This window comes from Poecilia mexicana, unplaced genomic scaffold (genome assembly GCF_051168715.1).
Source record: "Poecilia mexicana isolate PSO_F unplaced genomic scaffold, ASM5116871v1 scaffold_14, whole genome shotgun sequence".
NCBI lineage: Eukaryota > Metazoa > Chordata > Actinopteri > Cyprinodontiformes > Poeciliidae > Poecilia > Poecilia mexicana.
In genome coordinates, this window is record NW_028263383.1 from 2,401,882 (window position 1) to 2,414,530 (window position 12,649).

Genomic DNA, 12,649 nt, shown 5'->3' on the forward strand with positions numbered 1-12,649 from the left:
TCCTCCACATCAACATCCTCTCGTCTACATAGGGAATGACTGCATAAATGCAGTCATAGGGAACTTTGTTCTATTTTAAAATGAAGATGAATATTCAAGGTAAATATTCATTCATACTTTTTTACATGGACTGAGTAGGAATCCCGTACAAAGAGGTCCAATCATGGGATGGCTTGTAACTTCATTTTAAATCTGTTCCAAAGTGGACTGCAGCACCCCCTTGTGGCTGAAGACAATAACAGTCCAGGAAAAAAAATGTATGGGTTTATTTGATCCAAGAATTAAAAACTCAGCATTCAACACAGTAATTGTGGTATCCCATCTGCAGCTTTTGGGAAAAAAAAACCCACAAAAGGCATCAGGAGAGGCTATTATTTATTAGTATTATGTACAATTACTCCATGGTAATTTCCAAATAATCAATGACAAAGTCAAAGTTTGAAAACTGGCTTCTGACACTGGATGCGTTTCTGTATGTTGTAATTTGTCCCTCTTTTCTCCAAGATCATTTGGAATTACCTGATAATTATCTAATTTTCAGTGTATCTGAGGCACACAGGGAAACCATGAATGAAACACAAGCTAAAAAAAAAAAAAAAAAAAAAAAAAAAAAGCAAGAAAAGGGAGCAAACATGAACTTAAAAACTAGCGTGTGAGACGTACAGAGCTATAAAATGTGACCACATGACCCGTACAGCATGTCGGTGAAGCGTTTATGCACTTGTGGGACTCTTCCTTCACGCCAGCGTCGCTGAAGTCGTGTGATGCCGAAACGGTATGGAAAGGAACATGAAGCGCGTGTTGAGTTTCATTGTAAACAAAGGCAGAATCATCCGGCGGGCTCGTCTCCCGCTCTTCTTCTGGAGGAGCAGTGTCTCTCAGGAGAGCTGTGTGTGAATTAGGAGTGTTAGATGTGTTTAAAAGGCTTCAGGTAACAGTGAATCTTGAGTTGGTTTTTTGTTTGTTTTTTATTCAAGCAGCTGAAGTTTCAGCTGTATTTGGTCACGTTTGATATAAACGGGTTTTGTGTGCTGCTGTGCATCTTACTCAGTAGTGTGTGTGATGTAGGCATGTGTTCAGATTTCATTTCTTCTTGTATTCAAAGCCTTGTGGAATCAGGGGGCGTGTGGGTAAACTCTCACCTACGTTGTTCATAATATGTACAGTAAAATGTTGCAGTTTGGCTGTTAAATCTTAAATACAGCATCGGTGGGAGGAGGAGTGCCGGGAGGGTGGTGTGCGTGCGTGTGTGTGTGTGTGTGTGTGTGTGCAGGGATGCTGGGCGTGCACGTGGTTCCTGCTGACGTGCATGGCTCAGTTCCATATCTTAAGGAAGCTGTCCCAGGATCCGGTGCATGCCGCCATGCCGTCGTCCGTCACACCCAGACAGCTCACACGATTGTCATGGCCAGCCAGGACTCCTGTAGGGTGGACACACACACACACACACACACACACACGAACCCTTTCATGCATAGTGGTCACTACAGTGGACAGCTTTCTAAAAGCCATTTTCTTGTGGATTTGTATGTTATAAATGCACACAGACCACTGAAGTGGACACTAATGCATCATAAAATACACTATCAACTACTGGCCATCAGCTGCAAATGCAAGAAATTATTTTTGTTAAATCCAATATGGCCGACAGACAAAAAAGCCATGCCGACCGACCCGGTCCCTCCTTCTACTGCAAACGACTCTTGCAGGTAAAAAAAAATATTGACACCAGATAACCCCTAAAGAACAATTTTTCAAATAACAACTTTGTATTTGGAGAAAATTGCAATTGATCACCTAAAAATAAAAAATAAAATCCTACCTTTTTTTTTTTTTAATGCCTTAAGAAAATAAAAATAAAAAATTGAAGAAAAAAAATCCTGACACAATGGATCATAATTCATGTATGAAAGGGTTAAAAAAAAAGTTGCTTGTTGTGAAGATTTTTTTTTTCTTTCTTTTTTTTGTGTGTAGTAACTACAGAATCAATAACGGGCAATACTCGCCGATAACGTAACCATTTCAGCAAGTTTAAGTGCAAAAAAACCAAAAAATGTAATTAACTTTTTTACAGCAGCGTAATATTTTATCAACATACTATGAAACACATCCTTTGTAAATCTGTCTTCCTGACCTCCACCAGCTACTAGCTGCACATCACAGTGATTTCCTCCATAAATGAAATTAAGCAATTACACAACTTGGCAAATAAAACTATAAATTAAATTTTTATCACACAACTAATTAATTGGCTCTTAGAAATATAATTACACTTTTATATAATATGTGTCATTTGAGAATAAGATGCCACCTCTTACACCTGTTTGCACAAATGTGGTCCTGTTTAAGTAATCTTACATTTTCAAAGCTTTTAATGTTACACAAAAAGTCGTTCACTTGTTACATTACTTGCATGTCATTGCATTATGTTAAAAATGACTCTTTTATGTTATTATATGTGTGATGTTACGGCTTCAGTGGGTCTCTGCCCTTTTTTCCTTTTAGGGTTCTGCAGACATGTCTCTGCAGGTGATGCATGTTGCCCTGATTGGTGTTCTGCAGCTTTAAAACTGCCAGGCATGCAGCAGTCAGGAAGGCTTTTTCCTTCTCTCTCCTCAGACCCCCATTTGGTTTGGTTTGTATCTTTTGGTTGAGATTTGTTAGGTTTGTTTAGCATTTGCTTATTTCTGGTCAATTATAGGTTCTGCTTTAATCTATTTTGGTTTCTCATTTCAGGTATTCTTTTTTCAGGGTTATTTCTTTAATATAATTTAATAAATTCTATTTTCATTAAGTTACTAAATCCTTGTGTGGTCTCCTTTTAATGTTACCCCATCAAACGAGCCTGGTGGACGTAACAGGGATTTTAAACATTGTTTCCAGCTGCTTCCACACAAATATTTCTGAAACTTAACAATGATGATAAATGGAAACTGTGACATAGTTTAAGGTTTTGCAGGTACACGTCACTAAGGCTGCCTCGTTTAATCTGCAGGAATAGCAGCATTGTGTAAATCTGCATTACAGTCATGACACACATAAAACTTTTAATGCGGCAGCAAAATGCCTTGTTGAAAAAATTAGATAAACATCTAATGTTTAGAGTGTTTGTACTTATTTTTAAGGAATAGTAGTTTGTTTTTAAAGTCACAACAACTCAGAACTGTGTTCGTTATATAATCTGTCACCATCTTGCAGAAGTGAGACCTTTGCAGGTGTGCAACTTCTTCATATTAAATGCATCATGCACCCTGTTTCCGACCATGAGGCTGAATTTATCACAATAAACTAACTTCTTTAGGACAAATCTTTCAGAAAAACCAGCCGACATTTAAGCTGCTACATCAGCAATGCGGTGTGTCGCACTAACGGCTAATCTGATTTGTGGCCCACCTGCTCTGTCTCCCTTCATGGCATCCCAAATGTTGCAGTTGAAGTCGTCGTAGCCGGCCAGCAGCAGACGGCCGGAGCGAGAGAAAGCCACGGAGGTGATTCCACAGATGATGTTGTCGTGGCAGTAGATGCTGAGCTCCTGATCGGCACGCAGGTCAAACAGCCTGCAGGTGGCGTCGTCGGAGCCTGTGGCGAAGGCGCTTCCGTTGGGGAAGAACTGGGAAAAGAAGTGATGGATAAGAAGGGAGTTCTTGCAAAAGCAGCAATAAATAGGCTCCCATATGTACTAGGTGCTTTTATAGGAATCTGTTATGTTTGTGTCTCATCTGATCTGATCGTTTTTAACAAAATGTCTCTCTGCTGTACGTCTCCTGAAAGCACAGACGCCCAACTACATCTCTTTCATTTTTCTTCCACTTCAGATTGTTTTCTCCTTGGTGTTGGTCTAATACACAGAATCCTAATAAAAGAAAGATTGCAGATGCACCGTGACAAAATGTGAAGAGCTTTCAAGACTCGTTTATCGCGAGTATCTTCACTGTGATCTGCATAGATCCATAGATCCGCACAGGCAGAGAAGGAACAAGAGAACCGGAAGCCGTGTTGTGTTACGTTTGGCTGGTGCACTCACACAGCTGGCGTTGATGTCCGACTCGTGCCCCGTAAAGGTCTGTCGGCACATGCTGTCCCTGATGTCCCACAGTTTGGCCGAAGCGTCGCAGGCTCCTGAGACGAAGGTGCGGAGGTCGGGCGACAGGGAGAGACTCATGACGTCGCCGGTGTGGCCCGAGAATACCGTGGTCTGCTGACTCGTCTCGATGTCCCACAGCGCGCTGGGGGCAAAGGGCAAAAAGAGTCTGTCAACAGCGGGCCGCTCCGGAGGACATGTTTGCCCTGCAAAAGTTCATGGTTTTGACTTGTCAGACTCACCAGGTGGTGTCTCCTGAACTCGTGATGATTTGATTGTCATCAATAAAACGGCAACACGAAAGGTAACCTGGGGTAACGGAGAGAAGAGGGGCGTCATCTTTACAGTTCTTTCGTTTGAGTCACTCATGCCCTCCTGGAGTAACTGTGGTAGGCCTGCCACTTCTTTTGATGGTGCAATGTTCCAGATTAAACCCAAAATATTCACGGCCCTGGCAAATTTAGAGGTAAAATATTAATTTAATCAAGAACGTGGTTTCTGATTAGAAATGAGACAAAGAATATCTCAAAAGAAAATCCCTTCCTCCCTTCCAGATCCCCTATCGGAGTGAAATCGAGATGTTGACCGGATTCTTCCAGCCAGAAGAATCGTGTTGGTAAAATACGACTTTAAACGTTAATCCGGCAGGGTAGCGAATCATTTTGGGCTTCCTGTCGAGGTAAGTTTCACCTGTGTGTCCAGGTAGCTCTCTGCTGACCCTCACGTTGCCTTCGCGTGTTTTTAAGCAGTAGATGGAGCAGATGTTGTCCAGGCCTCCGCAGGCCACGTAGTTCCCAGAGGGGGCGTACGCACAGGTCATTACCCAGGAGGAGCGCAGGGGGATGGCGTGTATCTGAGAAGGAAGACGCATCGTGTGACGAAATGCAAACTCTCAACGTCATCGCAGAAAGGAGTCGGTATGAAGGAGTCATGATGTGTGCAGCCATATTTAGAAACGGCCTTGCAAAAATATCCATATCACTTGAACCTTTTTTTTTTTTTTTTTAATCCTCAAAGCAGCAAAAAAACTGAGACATAAATTGATATTTATGTAATAGACTAGCACAAAGCAGTAACTGCGTTTTTCAAAAATGTCTTGCAGATAAAAATCTTGGAAGTGTGGTTTATCCAGCCCCTTTTAATCTGATGCCACTCATTGAAGTCCAGTGAGTCACCTATTAGTAAATGAAGTTTTCAACAATCTGGACTGGTTTAAATTTAGCAACGAGTGAAACAAGGTGCTCTGCTTGGATGAGGCCACAATTAAACTTTATGTCCTCCATTCAAATCACTGTAGGAAAACTAACAGTGCACATCACTTTGACACCATTCCTATGGTTAAACAAGTTTAAAAAAAAAAAAAAGCTTCCAAAACCATGTAACTAAGTATATAATTATATTTCTAGAAAATCTGAAAAAGTGCAAGGGATATGAAAACTTCTGCAAACTGTGTAGGCTTAAAAAGAACTGTTCCTTATTTTGTACAATAGTCTCTTTTCCTTCTTGTAAAATATTCACCCTACCAAGTTTCCCCTCTCAAAAAGGAGGTCAGAGATCAATGGAATAGTGTAAAAAGTATGAGAAACAAGTTTTACTTCATGTGTCGCAAAGCCAATGTTTCTTTACGCAAACATTGGCGTAAAGAAACACTATAAAGGACACTATACAGGAGAGAAAAGCATAAAACTCAGAAGGTAACAAGACATTTAAGTTTCCACTTATATAAAACGACCTGCAAATCTTTTCCAAGGCACAAATGTCGCCCGATGCTGTGGTTAGAGGGGAAAATGCATAAAAATCCTCTAACAGCAGGAAATCTCCACTGAAGCGACTGTAAATGTTACATTAGATCATTTGCAATTGTTGTCTGGAAGCTGGGCTGAGTCACTCAACTCAACTTCTCGTCCAGACGAGTTGTGACCTCATGAGAGCAGAATTTTTACTGACTTTACCTTGTTAGTGGTGTAGCTGTCCCACACAATCAGCTTCCCGTCCTGAGAGGCACTAACCAGAAGCCTGCAGAAGCAACAGAAAGCAAAGGTTTGGAAACACAAATCTAGATAAATCCCAGTCTGGATGTTGGATCACAGCTACCCCAGTATTTACTCATGACTACATCAGACCTGCTATTGTTAAAACCTCCATGTTTTAATCACCCGTCTTCCTCCCTTACACAATGCACATATTTGGGTTTTGCCAATTTTTCATCGCAGTTAAATACTTCAGATTATCAAACCAATTTTTACAAACGATCTGAACAATTGCAAAAAGCAGTGTTTTTTTTCTTTTAAAAATGTTTTTGCCCTATCCTAAAACGTAACTGCCTCTGTTGTTAAATCATAAATCAACTGTGATAACTATCATAATTTAGCCATGTCTGATTACTGCGAGATCCGGACAATCCAAATAAGCTCAACCCTAAGCCAGTCTTGCGGCATAACACAATTTTAGATGTTTAGGTGCAAATTTACATCTGAATGACTCAAAAAAAAAAAAAGACCCAAAAATGAAAGTTTTGATATTTCCCAGGTCCAGACTATAGAGATTCAGAGACGTGCTGTTCAAAAACATCTAGTGTGGCTGAATTGAAACAATTTCGCTAAGAAAAGAACAATGTGCAGAACGTGGAAGGTGTCTGTATTGGAGTCCCACTTTGAGTCTGTTGCCCAGTGCATGGCGTAGATCTTGGCCAGGTGTCCACGAAGGGTGCGTCTTGTCCGCATCTGGATCCGGCCAACGGGATCTAAACTAGCAGCCATCTAAAAGAGAAAACAAGATTTCCGTGAGCTTTATTTTGTTGGGTTTAATTATGTTTGCTCATAAACTCATTACAATTATCACATGTTAACAGTTTGTTTGGCAGTGACTGCAGGATCAGTAGGTAGTTTTCTTGCAGTCTGAAAATTGTAGGTTCGATTCCAGTTTCCTCTTGCCACACGTTGAAGGAACTTCAAGAAAATCACCATATGAATTCAGTCCAGTTACCATTTAGTGGGCCGGGTTCTCAGTGCCGTTTACCTGGGTGAGTGTTGAATCGCCACAAGCTTTCCTGGCATCCTAATGAGCACAGCATCACAGGAGAGGACAAGACAGGACGTCGCACTTTAAGATCGAGTTTTTTTTTTATCTTAAAGTGGAACTTCTTTGCTCTCAAATTATGACTTACCCTTATCTGGTTCCTCAGCTGCTCGGCCTCCTGACGAAGCTGCTCCAGCTCGCTCATTTTGTATGTTTTCCTAGCTTTAACCTGTTGGTTAGAGAACAACTGTACTTTCATAAAACATTGCCTTAAATACGATCAAAGGTGTTTCAGGGTAGCGACAGCTGATGACCGTTTGCTTATGTCCGCTGAGCTTCCTGCCTGGTGACAGCTGAGGCTGGTTCAAAGCCAGCCTTCCCTTTCCCACCCCTAAGAGGAGATAAGCAGGTATACTCTGACCATGCATATGATTAAATCCCATCTGGGATATGCATAGTTCAATATTCTCTTAATCCGGTAATCCAGTGGTCATCTTAATTAAATATCAAACAATTAGAATTTTTAAAATAATCTTTATTTAAAGCACTTTTTGCACCCAATTTGTGGATATAAATACTCAAATCGAAGCACACACTTTAATCTCTGAGGTTTACTGAAGCCACTGTGAGGAAAACACTTGTAATCTGTTTATGAGGGCAAAACCATGTCTGGTTTAACAGGGGAGAATAATCTGTAATGACTAAGCTACTACTCAGCTGCCAGTTTCATTACCAGGCAGCAGATAAATGGTGAACGTTCCCTTTGAAGCGCACATGTCAGTCAGACCTCATGATAATCCTGGTGTCCCGCCATAGGAGAGACCCTCCATCAACATACAGTAAACGCCACTTCATCTCTTCAACAATGGTCGCGTTTTTAAACTGGCTAACATCGTCCCTGTCAGAGCCAGCCCAAGGCAAACGGTCCTCCAGGCCAGCAGGGGGCGCCCACAATGTTTAGCTTCTCACAGAAACGATGTACCTTGAAACTTCCTACTTGCAGCTACATTTACTACGAATGGATTTAGCTTTAAATTCACTTTAAATATTTAAAGAAATGTAAATTGTTTTAAATTGACAACGTGCAAACTTTACTCACTGGTAAAAGTTGAAAGTAACTATGAATAAATTTGTTTACGCATGTTTTCAACCAAAATTAATTAAGCCGGCCGCTGAGTCTGCATTGAAACACTTCAGAGGTGTGACTTTTAGATCCAACTATTAGCTTTATTAGACGAGGAGAGAAGACGAGTTCAGTGTTTTAGGGAAAGGTAAGGATATTATGTGATTTTATTTTAATAATTATCATGCAACCTTGCTGTAACCCTATTAATGGTTTGTACATAGATGTTTAAAAAGTGGCAAAAACTTCTTCTGGATGAGAATTTTTCATTTTGTCAAAGAAAAATATGAAAATTCCTGTCTTCCTTCAAAGTGTCAAACATAGACACTTGGTGTCAAGCATGAGGCGACTACTTGATGCTTTGCCGGGTAAATTTGACTTAAATGGAGAAGTACTGTGCCATTTAGATACCATGAGATCTGGTGGCCCATCTAAAATGTACCACGAGTATATTTTTTATAAATAACATTGTTTCCTTTGCTTACTTTCTGGTATTTATTTAATAAATACTGCTACATGAATGCTGTGATGGTCAAGAAGGAACACATTCAGTGATGTGTTTAATTTAAGTAAAGGTAAAACTCGGTTGATGTTGTTGCTGTTGCTATGGTTACTGAGGGGCGATGAGCTTCACTCAGAGGTTGCTTATTCATTTTACCAAAGAGCTCAATAAGTAACTGTGTTAGTTTAGGATCAGTTAATTGGCTGAGCTCAATTTGCCCTAAAATGTATTTCATGATGCGTTCCTGTGTCGTCAATAAAATGTGAAAGGCCATTATTTTTATTTTACTGTAATATTTGGGTTTTAGAAAAACTTTGTCAGGTCGCCTGAGACTCCACCCAACAGTCCGAATATCTTGTTCGGCGTAGAATGTGTATTAAAATGAAGGTACTAAAGTACTGCATGCCAAGACATGCATATATAGGCCTGTCAGAATAAATCAATTAATTGGATGATAAATTAAAGGCAGCACAATAATTTCCATTTGTATGATTTATTGTTTTTCTCTTTTCTCTCTTTTTCCACCTAAAACTGGATAATAAAAGTCTTCAGTCTGGTGCTTTGGTCTCAATGAGCTCTTTTTTGATGGACATTTCTGAGACTTCATAATTCATCTTATTTCTTGTTTTGTTTATTTATTTTGGATATTTAAAACGTCTTCAATTTTCAGCGCTACATGTTCATTAGAATTTAAAGTTTATTGATCTTTGAGAATGCATTCTTGCATTGTTATGCCATTACCATTAGGTTTTTTTGACAATTGTCTCAAAACAACATTTTTGTTTATCGCAAAACCTCATGGGACGACTTATCAGTTATCATGACAGGCTTAGTTATGCTTTACTATCCAGTTCTCATAAAGTATTCAGTGTCGAGAGTTTTTCTCAGGCCTTTTGTGTCAGTTATTTTTTTATGTACTGTTTGCTTTTATGCTCCAACAGCTAACCCTAGCTAGTCTTACAAATTACATCCACAAATTGTTAAATAATGTTTGTGATCTTTTGCACAGCTGCTAACACAAAGAGAATGTGGACAGGATTTCTACTGCACATGCACCAACCAGTCATAGCTTTTTAAGAAACCTAGGACATGGTTAGGCTTACAGATCTGTAAAGTGGTTTAGGGGGTCCGCTGTTGTACCCTGGAAATGCTTTTATTTGGGGAAAAAAAAGAAAGAAACATCTTTACTCCATTTGGGTCAAATGGAGTAAACCTAAGACTCAACAAAGACCCCACATTCGGTTCATGCAAGACATTATTTTCAGCCGTCCCAGTTCTCTTGATCGTGCATATGATCACCAACAATACATAATTTTCAGATTTATCAATGTGGCTTGTATTTAAGGTTAGGTTTAGGCATTGAAGCAAAAGATTTATGAAGTGGGAAAGACAGAGTGGGGTGCCTGAGTGTCACGATGCCTACACCTAAACACTGCTCAAATGAACACTTTTCATGACTAGTATTAGATTTTTTATTGATGTCAATAGAAAATATTAATGCCCAGATGTGAGCCGATGACATTAAGATGTACAGGTCTGGCCCAGCTGGGCCCCAAATACAGCATTCCTTACAGTTCCGGTACCGTCTTCCTCCAGCTCTGCTCCACGCTTTACATACATGCAACCACCCAGAATACGAGAGCCCCGCACAACAAAGTACCAACACTGCAAGGAAGAGCATTTAGCTATAGTAGACTACATTTCCCTGGAGGGGCCTGCGACCAGATGGATCACACAACACTAATGGAAGCCAATGGAGGGTGCATCATAGGTCTCAGTCTCCTGGCACAGCTGCTCGTTTAGCCAATGAAGAGAAGAAAGAAAGGAGGAACACATCAGAGATCAGGCCTGGCTGACTCCAGCCAGATGCTCTGTGTGTGCGTGAGTGAGCGTGTGCGTGTGCGTGTGTGTGTGTGTGTGTGTGTGTGTGTGTTAGCTGCTTGCGAGCGTCAACCGGCCGACGGATCACGGTGGAGCTGCGCTGCAGATTCCTCCTGCGCTGATGCATTGCTGAGCAGCACAGAGGAGGCTTTACCTCCCTCGGCTGTCTCGCCTGTGAGAGCATGCCGTACACCCAACACAAGATGACAGGAATTCAGAGATCTTGAGGGGACCCCACCCCTCTGGGTGCACTGATCTGATGCTGGACTAGCAGGGTGGTCACATCTGCAGCTGGAGAGCAGAGCAGTGCAGATCCTTTTGACTGCTGCTTTTCTGATGGACCAGATGTAAATGTCTAAGGATGTGTATGCAGCAGCAGCATGCAGATGCAGGCCAGAAATAAAAATCTAACAGGAGAGAAACAGCCGCTCTTCATGGGGAATGTATCTGGATGCATCAGCACTGCATCTCTCTCTCTCCGTTATACGCAGCCTCTCTATGCCTTTTATATCTATCTGAAAACGTCAAACACGAATCTACCTGCAATCATTTGGCCATAGCCCACATGTGATCGAAAATAATCTGCCCAGCCATCTTAATGCAGACCAGGCTGCTGACCCACGGCGTTCAATAAAGGGTGGCTACCTGTTAATTCTCCCGATGGGCTTCAAAAAACACTCAGAGCGACGTCTCCGAAATGCCGTGAAGGGTTGAAATACGTGTCTTTTTCACGCATTAAAGATGCAGTTCGGGGACGATCCTTCTTTAAAAAGTTCCGTGTTATCACGATCAGTGAACAGGCAAACGCAGGAGGGCTCCACACATTTCCATTTCTCCGCTTTTGGTGGAGCTCCAGGAAAAAAGAAAAAAAAAACTAGATATAGGAACTGATCAAATCTGCTGCCGCTTTTTTCTTACTTTCTTTTCTCTTTTTTTGCCCCTTTTCTGCTGACGGCGTCGCACCTTTTCACGTTCGGAAGGTTAGGAAAAACATTTTTTGTCTGGGAGGGGAAATCAAAAGAACTAGCTCCAGTTTTTCCTTTCTCTGGCCCGCATCAAGGATCGTCCATTAACCGCTGCTCTGCCCGTTTTACTCCGTGTCTTCGTGACGTTATCCCCGTTTCCTTCCTCCCTCTGGTTGCCTCCTCCCTCCCTCTTCCGACACTCCAGCAGGACAGCTGCTCAGAGCCGAAGCACCGACGGAAAATCTGCAAACCGCTACCTATGAACAATAAGGTGAAAAACGCGTGAATCCTTGCAGCAATATATCAATACGTCTCGTTTCACGTAGTCTTTTTCCTATCAGGAGAAACGAGCAGACCTCCTGAAATCAATAAGACTTCCTGACACAAAGACTTGAAGAGAGAAAAATAAAGACAAAAAAAAAAAGCGGGACAATCCACACTATGCATTTTACACATTTAATGTAAATAAAACTGAAAAGCTTAGCTGTTCATGTACTCATTTGTATATTACCCTTGAGAAAATATTTGAAACATAATTCAATAATTATGATTTTAATATTTTTAATAGCTACAATGAAAATTATACATGGTTTCTGAATTCTGACTTGAATTTTGATTTGGCCTCATGCTTGTGTCAACGTTTTTGCAGCGACTAGTTTTTGTCGTTATGTGGGATTGACTAATACCAGCTTCATCTGAATTACTGTTGTCCATCCCCCCCCCAAAACAACACAAGTTTAGTCATTCAGTCAGACTGACTGACTGGAACGAGTCCGTGCAGATCAGTTTTCAAATCTTTCCATGGATTTATCCCTTGACTTTGACTAGACCATTCTCACTCTCACTATATGTTTGGAGACGTTGTCCTGCTGATGCTGCTGCCACCACCGTGTTGTACTGTGAGGATGGTGTGTTCACGATGTGCTGTGTTGGTTTCCTATCACAAATGGTGTTGTGGACGTTGCGCTCACATTATATGCGTGCCACACATTTTTGGTTCCAGCTACATGCTTTGAAACACTCAAAGACCCAAGATCCCAAGACAGATCATCCTTAGCAGCTACTGTATAGAACCCTGT

The 12,649-nt window shown here is 41.1% G+C and overlaps 1 protein-coding gene across 1 annotated transcript; it reads right to left on the reverse strand.

Moving 5' to 3' along the window:
• Positions 1-358: 358 nt before the first annotated feature.
• Positions 359-12,095, reverse strand: gnb2 (guanine nucleotide binding protein (G protein), beta polypeptide 2). The gene is made up of 10 exons (XM_014969192.2): positions 11,251-12,095; positions 7,248-7,328; positions 7,100-7,138; positions 6,734-6,840; positions 6,034-6,097; positions 4,772-4,934; positions 4,324-4,390; positions 4,025-4,226; positions 3,394-3,610; positions 359-1,421 (listed from the first exon to the last, which is right to left on the reverse strand). The coding sequence occupies exons 2-10, from the start codon at positions 7,302-7,304 to the stop codon at positions 1,315-1,317; spliced, it is 1,023 nt and encodes a 340-aa protein (XP_014824678.1). The 5' UTR covers positions 7,305-7,328; positions 11,251-12,095; the 3' UTR covers positions 359-1,314.
• Between the last annotated feature and the right edge of the window lie 554 nt (positions 12,096-12,649).

Bases quoted from the DNA above. Each gene is read 5' to 3' on its own strand.
- gnb2 (XM_014969192.2), bottom strand. From the start codon at position 7,304: ATGAGCGAGCTGGAGCAGCTTCGTCAGGAGGCCGAGCAGCTGAGGAAC. The intron at 6,098-6,733 runs GTGGGACTCCAA...TTGCTTCTGCAG, and splicing joins CACTGGGCAACAGACTCAAA to GCTTCTGGTTAGTGCCTCTC. The intron at 3,611-4,024 runs GTGAGTGCACCA...TTCTTTTCCCAG, and splicing joins CGGACATCAACGCCAGCTGT to TTCTTCCCCAACGGAAGCGC.